Genomic DNA, 17598 nt, shown 5'->3' with positions numbered 1-17598 from the left:
CCCTCCGAGGCTCCGGCACTGTTAAAGCCCAGGCCCCTTGCTGCTCGGCCGCTGCGGACTTGGTAGCTCACAGACCCACAAGCCGGGCAGGCGTGGGAGGACATGGCTCACTCCCGATCCACTCCAGCAACAGGGCCATAAGAGGAAGAAACTTGGAGCCTAATTTCCTCTCTATCTGCAAAGCACGGAGAGTCCGCTCAGCTCTGGAGTAAATCCTACCCCTCACGCTCCTCCGCACGTGTCCGAACGCAGCGTGCGCCGCTCGCCCCAAGGAGGCTCCCAGCAGCGGCTGCCTTCCTGAGGGCTGGTTCACGTCGGAGACAGGACCCCGGGGTCCTACACCAGAGAAGCTGTGCACGCAGACCCAGTGGCACACTCCGTTTACTTCCATCCTCCACAACAACAAAGGGTGCAGAAGCCACATCACCAACCCCTAACACATACGCCCTTTGCTTTTAGCCCTCAGCTCTCCTGTTCTTCTCAGTTCACTCTCCCTATCCAGCCATCGCTGCTCTCAGGTACGACACGCAGCATCCCATACCCCCGCTGAAGCCACGCTCCCAGCCTCCCTGCAAACCCTGACCAAAACACGGAATCTGCCCTGCCACCACGCGTACAACCTAGCGAAGCAAAAACCCCGGTACTCACATCGTCCCACTTGATGAAGCGCTCACCCTTGGACAGGTACTCCTTCACCTCCGGGGGCTGCAGGACAGGGGTAAGCATTGACATTCTGTCCCGCAGATGTACTCCTCAGCCACCAGAAGCAACAGCAGCTGCACAGTTTGCTCCTCCTTGGCCCCCTCTCCTCTGTCTCTGCCTCTCACATGGCAGGGCGCTCTGCCATTGCCACTGTTGGCATCAGAAAGCAAGCAGCCTCTTATATCCCAGCCAAATTTAGGAGGGGCAGGGGCAGGCAGGCGAGGACCGATGGATCTGCATTGTAAATCAACAGCTCTCCAAGCAAGCACGAGGAGCTCAGCCCAAGGTCACCTAGAGGAAAGCTTGCGATGGTTGAGATGCCCGCGTGGGCAGTCATGCACGCACGCCGTCTCTCCAGGAGGGACCTACTCCTCGGAGTTGTACTTGTGAAGCACACAGTTCACAGCACTTCCGCAACCGAACTTCCTTAAATGTTCTCTTTGACGAAGTGCAGGCATTGCCAGCCGACACTCAAACTATTTCAGCAGATGTGGTTACAGAACAGCTCTAGGCTTTGGCTACAAGCAGACTGCCCCCTTCATGCGACGGGCCAAATATCACGTAAAATAAACTCATTCTTTGCTCTGTACAGACTCCATTTCTGGGGCCACTTGCTGCACTGTCCAGTCTTTAACTTTTTCCCTTTCTCTTATGGGTTCTTCTCAATGTGAACCTGAAAAGTGAGACAGACCAGCAGAGCAGATGGAAATTCCACAGACAGATGAAATAAAACATTCACAAGAGTCCCTAGGAACCGCAATATTCTCCAGATTCACTTGGGTCTACTGCAGATACTGTGGGAACACAGACTGGGAGAGATGTGTAAGGTGGGGATTATAACGATGAAGCTGCGGGGAAGTGACAGAAAGCAGAACAGAAGGTTAATGGCAAACAGGGCAAAACCGAGTCCCTGCTCCTGACCTTGGAACGAAGGAATTACGTGTGGACAGCAGAGGAGAAAAGGAGCTCTGGTGGCAGATGTGCACTGGCTAACCAGAAGGAGAGTGGCTTGCGGAAAGGACTGACGTGAGCAAGGTTAATCTTAGTCAAAAAGGCAGAGCCCCCCAACTAATTAGAGGTGGAGATAACTGTGCTACACTTGCTATAATAGGATTCCCAGCCACACGGTGGGATTTCATCCTTCTTGTCTCCTATGAAAGTCAAGGTGTGGCACTTGCCATTGCTCAAGAGGGACAAGAGACTGTCAGAAGTTGTGCAGATTCTCTGAGCAGGCTGGACAAAGAAACTCCCACTGTGCAAAGGGAGCCAGCTGCATGCTTTTGCTGCCTCTTTCCCAGCCCTGACTTACCCAGCTTGATAAGGCCAGCACTTTAAAGCAGATTGGACAGTCGGGGGAAGGCCGACTGAAGGAATCCTAAGGGCATTCTCAAATGTTAGTGGCATGAGGCAGGAGAGATGAAGCAAACCTGTAGCAAGTGCTCTAGCTGTGAAAAATAGAGATGGCAGCAATTATTAGAGAGATGCCTGCTGCGGAAACAGAGAACCCTGAACAAACCTAACATCCTTTGTACATTTCTTTCAAGGGTTTAGCTGCCTGACAAACTGGGAACAAGAGAGCTTCTACATTTCCAGCTACCATCGAGTTTTCTTCATTTACTAATGTATTTTGCAAGGCATCATACTTTCCAAGAATTGGCTGTCCAAGATAAGGCTGTTAGCTCTATTTTATTAGGGCAGCAAACTGAGATGGCTTACCCATAGCTGTGGCTGCTTGGTGTCAGCGCCGAGACTAGGGACATGGGAATCCATCCTCTGGTCTCAGAACCAAGCCACACTCGTGGCATTAAGCTTCCTTTGCATGTGCGTCAAAGTGACGTGTGCCTCTCAGGCAGCCAGCTGACAGAGCACTGGGGTGCTCCGGGCCCAGCCAAGACAGCGTCACCAGGACCCCCCAACCAGAGCACACTGCTACTCCCAAGCAGCAAAGCAGCAGGTGACAGTGTCTGCCCAGATCTCAAAGGCTGAGCTGGAAGCACTCAGGGACGTCAGCAACAGCAACTGGGACGTGGCAAAAATGCCAGAGAAACACCAGGCACTGCTGGGTGGGTTTTGTTCTCTGCGCTCTCTTGTAAGCAGCTTGGGAACAGACCCTGTGGCCTAGGTACATACAGAGAAAGGCCATGGGAGCACAGGAGGCTGCAGTGAAGAGTCAAAGTTTTCTCTACCCTCACCTGATCCCTTCTGCAAGGCCAGAGCAGTTTCAGGGCTGCTTAACTTAAGCTTAGGGAGCAGCTGTGAAGAGGATAAAGAACATCGATCTTGCTCAGAAGCGCTGCAGTCCTCCCGTGCTGTGCCAGACAGAAAGCACTGAAGGCAGGCCCTGGGGGTCACGGCTGTGAAGAAGTGAAAGGTGGGATGAGCTTTGCACCTGGTACTGCCCGGAGCAGAGGGACTGCCGGTGAGATCAGACAGTCACAGCTACTGGTTCCAGTGGCCCATCTGGTATTCACCGCAGTTATCATAGCTTCCTGAGCCATGTCTGCTTCCTGCCAGAACCAGGGCCTCACGGAAGGGCTGCTTCTGCCCTGCGCTCTCTCAGACCTGGATATTCAACAGCTTTCTCTGTCTCATCAACAAACCTAAACTAAGCAAGAATCCTGCCACAGATTTACTTGCTTGTCACTCAAGGTCAGCTTTCCCTAAGCATAAACCAGTAATTTTTTAAAAAACAACACGAAGAGCAGCAACCAAGCTAGCAGCTGGCCTGAGAGGCTGCATGGCGCTGCACATCAACTGCCAAGATCTCCACTTGCATAAAGATGCGGGTCAAAAAGCTGAAGCTCACTTCCTTTTGCATAACCCAGCCTCCTCATGTTTCATTTCACCCTCCTTGCTCTATGTGGGAGCTTGTGTCCCTTGCATGAAGAGACGGCTGATGGAACAGTGATAGAATAAAGCAACAGCCCTGCCCTCTGCTGAAAGTTCTGATAGTGGAGCAGGCAGAAGCAGCAGCACTTTGAGCAGTATTTATTCCAACCGCCCTTTATTTTCCTTCTCCTCCTAGGCCCGTCACCCAGTGTATACTCACCCCACACTCCCTCTGTTCAGGGCCGTGTGCCTCCTTTGCTTCCACCTCTTACCTTCACCACCATGCATCCCACCATCCACTACAAGAGTTTTGATATGCAAAAATTTCCCTTTTACTTTTTTTTACTTTTTTTTTTTGGCTGGACACTCTTCCTTATCTCCCTGTCCCACCTATTCAGCAGCCTCTACCTCCCACAAAGTACATGCAGAAGCGAGGTAGTCAGCATTACCCTTCGGAGATTTTACAAGCTAGGGTCTGTAGACAGTGATTTAAGCCACACTGCCTATTAAACCACCTCGACTGGATGGCTCCCAAGGTCTAGCAAACTACTTTGTAACCTCAACCCCAATCTATTCCTAGCACACACAAAATCTGTAAGAAATCCCTTCCGGCATTGTTCCATTATAATTACACTTTGCAATGTGTCATACTGTCCTCTAGTGAACAGCTATGATACTGCACATGCAGCCTTTACCATTGCCCTCAAACGCCAGTAATAAATTCACAGCTAAGCAAAACTGAGTTCATCCTGCTGCTCCTTTTTCTATTCTGCCCTCCGAGCCCTGGGAATCCTGAAAGGATTAATGACACCATTAGGACCATAAAGGCCAATATTTTCTCACCACCCCTGGAGAGCAGAACTGCTGAGTGTGTGTGCCAGGGCATATTTTGTGTCCTACTTTGAGTCCAAACCACAAAGGCCAAGGATTCATGACAGCTCACAGCTGACAGCATGAATCTTCAACTTGATCTGCAAAAGTCAGAGGGCAGTGGACTACGGCACAGAAAAATAAGTGGCCACGGATGCCACAATACCATAAAAGCAGTGAGGTCTTGTGTAAAAAAAAACCCCAAACTATCTGAGCAACCACCAAGACATTGTTAGGTCCATAATTAAGCGTTCACTGGGCAGGAATATGCAGCAGGAGTATGTTATGCTTACAGCACTCTGATGGCTTTCTGCTATTTCCAAACTGCACAGCTGAGCGAGGCAAGCAGGCTCACGTGCTATTTAAACATCCCATACATTACTGCAGTACAAAAATAATCACTGCGCAGGGATGACTGAACCATGCAATTCCTAACTGCTAGCAAAAGAATGAAACTTTCCAAGATGGGTCATTAACAGAAGAGGAAGGAGGATGAAGAGCAGCAGCACACCAGACAGAACGAGCCCATCTCATGTTACTTTGCAGTAACGGAGCAGCAAGAACAGGAAAGCAAGTTCTACCAAATCTGGAGGTGAATGCATCTAATTGCCCCACTTCATTTACCTACAGTATCAAATACTGAACTGGAAATCAGGATACTGGGGGAAGAAGCCCCATTTTGCTCTTGACCTCATCAACTTTTTCTTTCTACTCTACCAGCCCAACTTATTTCAACTGCAAGCTGCCTCTTTCTGTGGATGTATTTGCTGCCTGCCACAGCAGATCCCCAATCCTGGTCGAAGCCTTAGTATTGCTGTAATACTTCTGCCATACTCACATCCTCATTGCTTCTGCTGTTCACAGTCAGCCTATTAGTTCTACAACCTGGACTTTACTCACTCTGCTTCCCTTGGTTCAGCATAATTTTTTCCACTTGTGAGCAGGGCAGATCCCACAGCACATTTTACAAGTGCAGTCTCCTACGGGAGGTCCAAAGCACCAAACCCAGCTGCCACAGCAACCGCATCTGCCCACGTGAGTCAAGTCCAGAAGAACACAGTCCCCTTGGGCAGGTCACAGAGAACATGACATTATTTCAGCTGCAGCTCAGCTTTGAAGATCAAGGTCAACTTCTTAAACTGACATACTGGGGAGGTAGTACCTGGGGCAAGACACAAACCTAACAGCTTTAGGAATGGGAGAAATTATGTATTTTTTAAGGTCAACATGCTCATTCTCAGTTGCAACAAACTATTATTCCTGAAGCATCAGTCTTCATTGTGAAATAAAGAATGAAGAGTGAGCGCTCTGATGCACAGCAGCTTCTGCTCAAAGCAGTCAGGGTGTAGGAAAAAACCAAGATCCACTGGAAAGAGGCACACTTCTTGCCCCATCCAGTGAAGAGCCCAACCAAGAGCTTGGGCGCAGGCTCAGGTACTGAGCGTGTTTTGACTCTTCCCCTTCAGAGAGCTCTGAGGCAGCCTCTTAATACAGGATTTGCAGGGTAAGGTAGCAGATCAGTTCTGTCTTCAGGGCAGGATTGAATCCCTGCTTCGCTGAGAGCAGGCATGTCCACACGTGCGGGTCCAGAAAGATGAGAGCTCTTTGGCTGGGAAGCGAAGGCTATCAGCTTGGTTCCAGCACCAAGCTAAGCAGGTAATGTGGCCTTCAGCCCACGGATGGCTTTTTGTCAGCACAAATGCACCAAGTTTTCTACATGGATTTAGACAACCGTGTCCGTATGTGTAAGCCCCAACCCACTGACTTTGAAAGGCAAAGTGTCCCTATGAATGAATCCCTTTCAAGGGACAGAGGCTCCCGTTCCAGACTACTCCCCGGTGCAACACTATTCAGAGTCAGGGATGAAAGAACAATAAAAATAAAAAAAGGCTATAAACCTTCTCTGCACTGCTCCTACCAGCTGATTCCAAGTTAAAGCAGCCTCAGACTGCTACCCAAGAGCCACTCTGCCTACTCAGCTAATGGAGCTGAGTAGGTTTCAGCCGTGTTCTTCCCTGGCCCTTCCATAAACTTCAGTTCTCCGCGTGCTAGACCAAAAATCTGCTTTCATAATATCCAGCCTCAACCTTCCACTATTCCCCTCCTCACTGCAAAGGCCTTTGCACACTATATTCCAACCTCTTCACCTCCTTAAGGTGAAATGCACTTGTGAAGCAATGACACATTCAAGTTTAGTCCACCAGGAACGAATCCATTTCCCTCAGAGGCTGCAAAGGAAAAGTCAGGTAGGTTTGCAGGTAGGTCTACAGTCCCCACTGTTTCAAGCGAGTAGTGCAAAGTCAGAGATTCACAAGCATTTCAGGCTAAGGACCACTTTCAGCCCACACAAGTTTCTCACTAACCTCTACCTATGCCATTGGAGGGAAAAAAAAAATAATCTCAAAAGGCACAATGACTTCCAGGGGCTGTGGAGCCATCAAATGAAGCTGATTTACGCCAGCTGATATCCCCAGCAACTGTAAAGATGAAGCTAAAGGTATCATCCAGGCATTGTCCTTTAACAATCACCTGTGGATGGGACCAGGGTTTTACATCAGGCCCTAAAGAGATGAAACCCATTTTCGTTCACTTCTGCAGAAAGGTTTGCTCTCTGGACACATCACTGCTACCCGCAACACCGCTGTGTACACAGGCAGAGTACCGACTCAGCCCAGTGCCATTAATGCACAGGAAAACGCACACGTGGCGTGGCCATCACTTCTTTCCATCGCTGCTCTCCAAGAGACATCTCCCTGCCTTAGCGGAAAATGCCCTCTTTTTACCTTGTTTATCGTTATTTGTGCTTTTTACATAGCTTTTCTAGCCCTGAAGAGTGTGATCAGTGCAGTATATTTTAAATCATCTCCCGTCTTTCTAAACGTCAAAACTAGATCTTGAAAATTACTTTTTATTTCATCACACTATCAAACAGGGTACAAACAACAGGCAAACACACAAAATGACTACAGATTTCTTGGAAAAGAGCTCTCTAGGAAACATTTAACACTGTGTGCAACTCCAGCCAGGCTTTCTTTGGAACAGCCAGATAAACATGGGAACAGGAAAAAGCAGCAAATGGAATGGAAATCACTACTAGAGCATAAGGAAGGTCTCTTACTAGGTCATTCTGGGGCATCCAGGATGTATGAATGGCCAAAGGCAGTAGCATGTTCATGAGCTACACTGACAAACACAAGGCTGGGTGTACTGGTGGGAAGCGTGAAGGCTCAAGGTGTATCAGAGGAGGCTTCGTCTAATGAGACACGTTCACAAAAAGCAGTGCAGCTTACCGGATGCAAACACCAGCTCTGAGACATGCCACCTTGTTAGTAGTCAGGGCATACGCAGCTGGGTTAGATGTCAGGTTTGATTCCATTCTGCAGTTCACAATCTGTGGTCTTTAAGATCCCAGTAAAGAAGCCGCAGTCGGTCCCCAGGCTCACACAACCTCCATAGCATTTCTCAGCTGACAATGATGCATACATATACCGTGGTCCGCAGAAAATTGGGGAATACTACTGTTACATAACCAAAAGTGTTTGGACACCTCTGCTGGGAATGTATACATCCAGAAGAGTGGATGATTATCAAACTACTGGATCTGGAAGAAATATTTTCCTGAGCAGAATGGCCAGTGGCTTGTAATACAAGATTTATCTGAAGACAGCACAGCATTAATAAGGAATCCCACTTAAAGTCATGGCCAACAAATCTTCCCCCTTGTCACAGGTGTACAACATAGCAGGACTGAATTTTCTGCTGACATCTTCCATGCTTTCTGCTCCTGGAAGCATCAGAACATGCTCTCCTAGGACTTTACAGCTCCATTTCCAGTCGCGACCTGAACCAGGATGGCAGAAGCGTGAAAGCAGTGAGACGTAACAAGAATCAGCTCCAGCAGGACTGGGAGAAGTTTCAGGCTGCTCTTTTAATTCAGTTAAATAACCCTCTCTTGCACAGGGTTACTGACATGAGTCCAGCACATTCTCCTTATTCAGCTACCAAAGCCAAACACAGAGAAATGGCCAAGTCAAAAAGTAACAGCCGCTTTTGATTTTTTTTTGCAAGGAAAAACTACCGTGAGATCAGGGAGCGTTATCACGCTACGTTATCACGTAGCCAAAGCTACGTTATTTTAACTAGGATGAAAACCTATGTTGATCCCGCATATAAAAGAATTCATGTGGATCTTTAAAGCGGTTAAAACTTCATGTTGCCTTAGCGTAACTCAGCAAGGGCCCAAACTTAAGCTAAGTCAAGCTAACTTTGAAGAACGGACAAGCTCTTTGGTCTAACCAAGAGCTTGGCTACATTAAGAGCTGGCCCCAAAGAGGGCTGGAGCAATCATGCACAGATGAACTACTGAAAAAGCACCCTTCTCCATCCTGGGGAAAAAACCAACAAAAACTATGCCCGACTGAAACAGCAGTAACCCAGGCTAAACCAGGATCACTTCACCTTCAGGGCTGCCTCACGAGACTGTGGACAAGGCTTTCCAAGGAAATCCTGCTCCAGTGCTTGCAGAGCAATCACAAGTTGGTACAACTCCGAATAAAGTGTTGTCATTCTGCAAAGACTAGAGGTTGTATTTTCAGGCAAGCTATGTCAGTGCTCTCCCACGCATACATGTGAGCAAATACTATCTATATATATGTGTATCTGTGTGCACCAGAGAAGCACAACTCATACACATTCATTCTCCACACAAAGGTGGGTGGGTGAGTTCAGCTTCTTCAGACTATGAAAACCAGAGGCAAAGATGCACAGTGGCCATTAATCATCACTGTCCTACTGTATGAAAAGTGGTGGTTGTTTTCAAAATACAGCCCTCAGAACTGTGTTCGATGTTATGTGGGGGGGGGGTGTGTATATGCACAATTCCTCCTTGCAAAATGAACAATGAAGCACTGAGTTTTGACTCTAGATTTCTGCACACAGATTGTGTTTAGAGTCACAAGCACAGACAGCACAGGTTCACACCCAAAGAGAATTTTTTTTTATTTAAAAAAGGCCCAACATTCACCCTCTTGGAGTCCTGCACTTAGTGAAACAAGGGCAACTTTCCTCTCTGCAAACTGATGTGTGAAACCTACAGCTCAGAGCACAGGCAACCCCCGGGACTAGAGCTTCACATCCCAGCAAACGGCAAGGTTTCTTACTTCAGTGAATGCCCAGGGCACTGTCAAGCCACCCTTGTCAGCCTTTTCTCAGTTTCAGAAATGTGTCACGGAAACAACAGGCCAAAGACAATTCATGTTATCTGGGAGAACTCCCTGCCTCCAGAAAGCTGACAGAGGTCTGTCTCCACTCGACGGTACACTGAACTTCAAATTACACCAAATAAAAGCAGAGCTTCCGAGATGTTGTGAACACCTCTGCCATAAAGCTAGCCAAGTGGCTCTCCCCACTCCAGAGTCTGAACCATCGCCTACTTACAGGAGTTTCTAAGCATAAAAACAAAAAAATATCCTTTTCAGACATACTTTTTCACTCTTGAGTTTTCCCACCAAGGAAACAGTCACTGTCCAAGCCTTTCCTGCAAGCAGGACATACTCTTTATACTGTGCAGATGGTTTACAGGATAATAAAATGGCTCAAAACAGGCCTCACCAAGTTGATGATACAAGGTTGATGCTGCTGATGCACCACTACCCTGAGCTACCAGCTTTCTGCCCAAGGCCTCTATCCTGAGCAAAACCAGACCTCTTGCTGTTCTATCTCAAATCCAACATCACTTTTACTATCTTCCCCACCCACCCTATAACCCCTGCAGATCACTTTCCAAGTCAGCGCAAGACAGTGGGTTGTGCAAACTTCACTTGCCACAGCTACACCAGAAGCTGAAGGAATTAAAAGAACATCCCCAACCTCCCCCCATCTGTTATTGGATTAACAAGAGAGACAGCACCTTCCCACGCAAGACAGAGGAGATTTTGAAGTCTAAGAGGAAAATGCCAGAGAAGAACAGAATCTGATTTCCTGCAGGCTCCAAACGGGAGACTAGAACAACAGTGTGAAATAAGGCATATTTCCCTTAGAAGTGCGGACAGCAGAGCTTGAGAGACCGTTCCCTGTCAAGAGCAGAGACATTCTCTATGACAGAAGGCTCAAGCCTAGCAAAGTATTTGCTCAAGGACTCCAGCCAAGAGAGAGAGATGAATTTAAACATACCTATTTCCTCCTTCAAACATTAGGAAGCAGGTAGAAAGACCTCATCCATCTCTCCCCTCCCCAGTTCACAAATGTGACCAAGGAGACAGTATGAAGTTTAAAAAGCAACACACAGCCAATAAAAAAGTTACAATTCTTTACAAAGTCTATAATCTGCCTGTAGAAGTCACACTGCCGGAGGCAGACACCAAGAACAAAAACCAGGGCCAGAGTTCAGACAAGGGAGTGTATAACATCATGGTAGTGAATTATGATTTTAGAGTTACACAAGCTAAACTAAGTGGCATAATCAAGTCGCACACCTCGCAGAATAAGCTATCATTTGTAGGGTGTCGCATCAGACCACCTCCTAATGACGGGGCACAGGAAGGAAAGGCAGAGCAGCTGCCCTTTGCTGAATCAAAAGCACAGGGGCAGCGGGACTGTGGGAAGCCATCCAGCCCATCCTGTGTCCCAAGGCAGGATCAGGAGTACAAGTCTGAGGAGGAACGGCTGAGGGAGCTGGGGGTGTTCAGTCTGGAGAAGAGGAGGCTGAGGGGAGACCTCATCACTCTCTACAGCGACCTGAAAGGGGGTTGCAGAGAGGTGGGTGTTGGTCTCTTCTCCCAAGTGACAAGTGACAGGACAAGAGGAAATGGCCTCAAGTTGCGCCAGGGGAGGTTCAGGCTGGATATTAGGAAAAATGTCTTTCCTGAGAGAGCTGTGAAGCACTGGCAGAGGCTGCCCAGGGAGGTGGTGGAGTCACCATCCCTGGAGGTGTTCAAGGAACATGTGGACGTGGCACTGCGGGAGATGGTTTAGTGGGCATGGTGGGGTTGGGTTGGTGGTTGGACTTGATGGTCTTACAGGTCTTTTCCAACCTTAATGATTCTGTGTGTGTGATTTCTCAGCTCTGACAGACATCAGTTCAGAGAGCTTCAGGAGGCCTCTGTCAGCAGTGGAGACTCAACCCCCTCCCAGGCAATCCAATCCAGCGTTTCACTATTCTCAGAAGCAAGGTCTGTACAGAGGTGATAGCTTAGGCCAATAATCTTCCCTTAATTAAGTCCTCTCTGTCCTGAAGCACTAGATACTATCCACTGACTCTGAACATGGGAAATCAATAATACAAGTTTATTTAGCTACAGCCTTCAGGGGCCCTGGGAGAGCAAACAAACATCCCATTGCAACAGGTAGCAGCAGAATTCAAGCAATACTGTTTGGTTAGGTAGGTAGAACGCCAAATCTTCAACAATCTGTCTCAGCACTTGGTTTTTCAACTAAACACAGGTGTAAGGCAGTACGTAGCAGGGTTGTAAGTAAGCACGTTTCCTACTGGACCCTCAGACAAGAGAAATAAAAAGTTAGAGAAGGTTATAAACAATAGGACCCTGAAGAGTCTGGTGTTTGGACTGTCATGGGAGAAAGGCTAGGTGTCCAAGCACTATACAGCTCTCCTTTGTTGGCTGGTCCAGTCCCAGGGTGCACCATGTGCCCGTGACTCCATTTGTCTCGGGTGAGTGATCTCTTTTGTGTTCTTTAGGCAAAAATCTCAGAGAAGACAAATTTGCAAGCTTTGTCTAGTGTCTGACACATTCACTGACTTTACAAGACCTCTGAGCTCTGCACCCCAGAGCTCTCTTTCTACACTAGAGGAGCCTGCTGAACGCACTGCTTGGTATTTCTGCTAAAACCCAGAGGAAAAAAGAAAATATCACTATTGCAGCTCTGGCTTCCTGGCTCTCATTTGGCTTTATGGGTCGTTCTTGGCAAGGAGCTAAGTTTAGGAACAGAAGGCACACGCCTTCTGGCAGCTGCTTGCACTTGAACAAAAGGACCTGGAGAGAAACTCACACCCATTTATTTGTTCACACTAAAAATTGGGAAGGCAGGAAGGAGTGTAACTTATGCTGAATTATCTGCTGCCACGTTTTCTAGCTTTAGTTGCTCCTAGAATCTACATTCAAGTGACACGAGGTGCAGCAGGATCTCAACCACACCACACTCACCGCCTTTGCTAGGACTGCTTCTACAACTCCACTGCATGTCCTTAACCAACCCAGCCTGCCGAGACCTCCACTGACAGAAAAGGAGTGCTGTTAACTGTTGGATTTATAAACAGGGTTTTGCTGAGCAGAGGAAAAAAAAAAAGCAGCACCAGTGAAAGAGCAGCAATCATTTGCACAGAGATTAAGGAGGACTGGTTTCCTTCCCAGGAGAGGGGAAATTAATTTTGGGGACATAGGACTAAGATATGCAGCTATAACCACTTTTTATCACATTGATACCTACCACCTCACTGTTACCTGCTGTGTCTATTTCCTGTATCAACCTGCTGACTCTTTTAAACATCCCTTGTAAAACTCAACATAATATACATTTGAATACCTAGCAATGCCGGGGCTCTCATTTTTGTCTACCAACCTCTGGACACTGCAACAGGGTCGAGTTAAGCAATAAAGGCAGATGTAGCATCTCCAAGGATGGACTTAAAACGCGGGAAGACAACATGGACTAGACAAGCATCAGGCAAAAACTGTCAAGGCCTCATTCAGCCCCAGAGGAACTGCCTGGATATGTCAATCCTCTCCCCCAGAATTCCAGAACTGGAATTAAGGAAGAGCATAAGAAGAGGACATGTGGGAGGTAGTAATTCATCATCCTTTCACCAGAGGCAATGATAAATTGTGTCAGTGGCAACAACAGAGATCACAGACAGCATAAGGGTTCGGAATGAACCCATTTCTGCACAGATCATTTGAGGAAAAACTGTGAGTGGACGCAGACAGCAGCTCAGTGAGGCTCTACCTCTGCCCGTCTTCGCGCATTCAACAGCAGGAAGACGAAGGCCAGCAAGAACGTGAGTACAGACTGGCAGCTGAGAGGACGGATTAAAAAACATGCTGAAAGATCCAAGAAATACGCTAGACAAAAAGGTCCAAACTCAATCTTAAAATGCTCTGTAGCACAGAAACCAAGAAGTCTCTGACCTCAAAATAAATAGCTCACTGACATACATAAAGCAGAGGAAAGGTGTGCTGAAGTCACAAACAAGTTACAGGATTTGTCTTCTAAACACAAAGATGGAGCAGCAGACAGCTGATGAATGAAATAGGAGAAGCAAGGGGAGAAGGGGCTGGAGCAAATCCATCATCGAGAGAAAACAGCCTGAAAAATTAGTAGAAAACCCATTTTGTTGGGATTGCTGTAAATCCACATGCACTGCTTAAATTAAACATGTACAAGGGAATTTGTGTACAGAATCTATAGAACAACACAGAAGATGCACTTCTCTGACTCCAGAAGGCTTTGTCAGTAGGATGCCATCAGCTCATGCTATTCAGGTGTATGAAATTTGACTTCAATGAGAAGAATGTAGTCAGGTGTAACAAATCAGGGCAAGAGAGATAAGGGGGCCCATAGAAAAGTCATAGTACCTACTAACGGATGTCTCCCAGACAGACCAGGTTACAGCAACATTTCATGAAAATTACGTATTTCAGGAGGATAGAGCATGTCATTAGCTGTAGTTCAGAATCACAGAATCATTTGGGTTGGAAAGGACCTTTAAAAATCATCTAGTCCAATCCCCCTGCCATGGGCAACAAGCCCCCTCTGCCCCAAACAGGCAGGGAAATCACTGCTACCCTTGCCAGCACTGGCAAGGCAGCCGCGGTGGGATCCACTCACTCCTGTACCGCCACTGCACAGCCACGATTTTTGTTACTATAGATGAGATTTGTGCTGAGGCCAAAAGGCAGAGGATCTCCAAAGGCAGCTGCCAGCACAACGTCACACCCTTTAGCCCTCCCCTCCAGGCAAGAGCCGTGTCTGGGTACAGAACATCCCACACTGGCATAGCTGCTCTCTCCCAAAAAGTTTAGCCCCCAAAATTCCTTTGCCCTTATAAGAACAATCAGCCAGAGCTTTTAGTCAACACAATCCACCTTTTGCCAAGAATTACAGTTATTTTGAAGTTACTCTGTTTTATTCCCTGACATATCTTCTGCCCCAGCAGTGTTCCTCAGAGCTGCAAGCTCCATGCTTCTTCCTGCAAAGACTCAGAGGTTTTTCCCTTTCTCTCCCAACCCTCCACATTTTTCCTGCTACTGCAAGTAAAAAATAAAATGCTACTGAAAACTCAATCACTCACTTCCTCTGATGCCTTTCTGAGCGACATCCATTTCTCCTGCTGCTGTTAGCCTCTTTCAGAACTGCAGCGCCTTGTAAACAAGAGGTTCTCTGCTGCAACGCACCTGACTGGCCTAAGATTTAAGGGAGGGAGAAAAAGAACATGATTGGAAAAGGAGCAACTAAATCATTCTCAAAAGTAAACATCTTGCACCATAAAGAAAAAAAAAAAGGGTAATCCATAGCCTAGAAGAGTGTTTGAGCTGTCTCCTGAATAAGCCACTATAATGCTTTTGTAGGGGACTGACATTTGGGGAGTAAAGTCAATCAAACCCTAACAGCAACAGTGCAGCCTTAGGCTGTCTCTGCAGGTCTGGGACCAGCCCAGCGGGCCGGGAACAAACCCAGCCTCTCTCCCCAAGCCGCTGCTTAGCCAGGGCGGCCCTCAAGCGCCCCAAACGTTGCAGGCGGCATCACGTACCTGCGGGCAGGGGGGCCCCGAGCAGTAACTGCCGCCGAGGGGAGAATTCCGACCTCCTCCCGCTGCCGCACTAGGCCTCTGCCGGGAGCCCTCCTCACGCCCCCCCCGCACGCCCACGGAGCCCTAGAAACAAGCCTTCACCCCGGCCCGGCCCCGCGGGTCCGCCCGCCGCAGCAGGCGGAGACCCCGGACGCCCCCACCCGCCCTGAGCCGACGGCGGCAGAGGGGCCCCGGCAGAGCCCCCGGGGAAGGGGCCCGGCGGCCGCCGCCATCCCCTCCCCGCACACACCCAACGGCCGCCGCGCGCGCCCCCTCAGGAGCGGCCGCGCACGCGCAGCGACCACACCCCGCCGCCGGCGGCGCGGGGGGCATCGCCCCTTTAAACACAACCCTCGCCGGGCGGCGTTGCCCCTTTAAGCCCCGCCCCTCGCCCCCGCCCGCGGCCGGCGGAGCCGCCGGGGCAGCGCGGGCCGCGGCACGAGGCGGCGGCGGCGCGAGCCGGGCAGCGGCATGTCCTGAGGCGAGCGGGCGGCGGCGGCGCGGAGCCGGGCCCCACCACGGAGGGGTCGGTGGAGCAGCGGGCCAAGGGCCGGGCCCCCATGAAGGAGAAGGAGGCGGGGGCGGAGCGGGGCAAGCCCGCCACTTACACCGGGGACAAGAAGGCGCGCATGGCGGCCAAGACCAACAAGAAGTGGGTGCGCCTGGCCACCGTGCTGGCCTACGTCCTCTCCGTCTCGCTGGCCGCCATCGTCCTCGCCGTCTACTACAGCCTCATCTGGCAGCCGGTGCGCGGCGGCGGCGGCCCCGGCCCCGCCGCCGCCGCCGCCACCTCGCAGCCCCGCGCCGCGCTGCCGCCGGGCCCCGCGGCCAGCCCGCCGGCCGCCCCGCAGCGCGCCGGACCCACGCAGGAGGCTCCGCCAGCGCCGCCGCGGACGGGCCCCGGCCCCGGCCCCGGCCCCCGCCTCGCCGAGACCGAGCGCCCGGACGCGTCGCCGCCGCCCGGGGCCGAGGCGGGCGCCGCCGCGCTGCGCCGGGTGCGCGACGGCCCCTGAGGCGGCCGAGGCGGGCGCCCCCCCGGGCGGGCGGGCCCGGCGGACCGCGGGGGACGGCGGCGGCCGCGCTTCACCCGGGGGCCGGCGCCGCCGCGGGGGGCTCTGCCGAGGCCGGGAGGAGGGGGACGCGGCGGCCGGGCTCGGCGGAGGATGGAGGCCGGCGGCGCGGCTGCCCGAGGCGGGATTGCTCGCTCGCTCGCTCGCCCCTGCGCGCCGGCCGCGCTTGGCGCTGGGGAGGCGGCCGCGCGGCCCCCGGCGACGGACGGGCCCCGAAGAGCTCGGGCTGGAGACGGACCCGGCCCGGGGGCCGGCGGGGGAAGGAAGTACTTCCACTTGGTAGAACTGCGGTATCTTTTTCCCCCCCGTTTTTCCTCGGAAGGGAATTTCGTGGCTTCGGTTTTTCCCCCCACCAGGGCTAGCTTCTCCCGTTGAACCTGCGTTGAATTCCTGCGCTATTTATGCCCGTCTGTTACCTATAAAAGGATGTCGGTGTCCAAAACTCCTCACTATTTACAGGATCAGCTGGGAACAATATGAATTTAGAGGCTGTAATCCATTGTTTAAGTAAAAACAGTTTTGTTTAACAATGAGTATAAACTTATTTAAAAACATGTGAAAGGTAAATTGACTTGTTTACTATATTAAAATATTTTCCCAATATGAATGTCTCTGTAATACAGTATGTTCTCTTCGGTGGTGGGAGGAGGATTTGGGAGGAATGGCAAACTGGAAGGACTCCCTCGGTAGCAAAAATGCTTTGTCCGCTGCGATGGGCAACTGTGGCATGTAATAATGTTGCTTCATTTGTCGTTGGTCTCCGTAGGTGAGGCTGGAGAAACCTCCGTACGTGCCTAACTCCCGCTAACCCCGGCAACTCGGCATTGGTGACGAAAGGAGGTTTGATCTTTCCTGACAGAAGCAGGTGGAGCTCTGGCGGTGGGCGCCGATGGGCAGCTGCGGCGGCGGTGTGCGGTGCAGTGTGCTGCGAGGCGCGCCGTGGCTGGTACACCCGTGCTCCTGCCTGCGTGGGATGGCTGAGCTCACAGACTGGCACGGCACCTCGGTGGCACCCCGGAGCCGGTGCCGCCGGGAGGTAGGTCTGTGCCAGCCGGCTGGTGATGTGCCCTGGGCAGGCTCTCCTCCCTGCTTGGTGGTTTCCTGCCCTGTAGTCTTCAGAAACGTTCTGCGTGGCCCTTTGACAAGCGGTGCAAAGAACCTTGTCTTTAATGACTGCGGGATGTGGGCTGTCAACTAGGAAACTAAGACCGCTGTGGTTCTGAGCAGCTGGTTTTCAGATTGATGGTTTCGGTTGAGTGCCTTAACTGTGAGGCTGCCAGGCTACTCCGTGTCCCTGTGAAATGATCCCAGGAGCTCAGTTTTCCT

At 50.5% G+C, this 17598-nt stretch overlaps 2 protein-coding genes across 2 annotated transcripts in view; one reads left to right on the top strand and one right to left on the bottom strand.

Annotated features, from left to right (window-relative positions):
- The window catches only part of PLCB2 (phospholipase C beta 2), a 45417-nt gene extending 44666 nt beyond the window's left edge, over positions 1-751 (bottom strand). Inside the window, exon 1 of the mRNA XM_009816122.2 lies at positions 649-751. Coding sequence (XP_009814424.2) covers positions 649-732 — 84 coding nt within the window. The 5' untranslated portion in view covers positions 733-751. The remainder of the gene's footprint in view (positions 1-648) is intronic.
- A 14966-nt stretch (positions 752-15717) lies between these two features.
- INAFM2 (InaF motif containing 2) lies at positions 15718-16020 on the top strand (the record flags this gene model as incomplete). Its single annotated transcript, XM_059825920.1, has 1 exon — positions 15718-16020. A coding segment is annotated over exon 1 (258 nt), but the record flags the coding sequence as incomplete, so codon positions are not given.
- Positions 16021-17598: the final 1578 nt, after the last annotated feature.

Source organism: Gavia stellata, chromosome 17, assembly GCF_030936135.1.
Source record: "Gavia stellata isolate bGavSte3 chromosome 17, bGavSte3.hap2, whole genome shotgun sequence".
Taxonomy (NCBI): Eukaryota; Metazoa; Chordata; class Aves; order Gaviiformes; family Gaviidae; genus Gavia; species Gavia stellata.
This window is presented reverse-complemented; position numbering and strand designations above follow the sequence as displayed.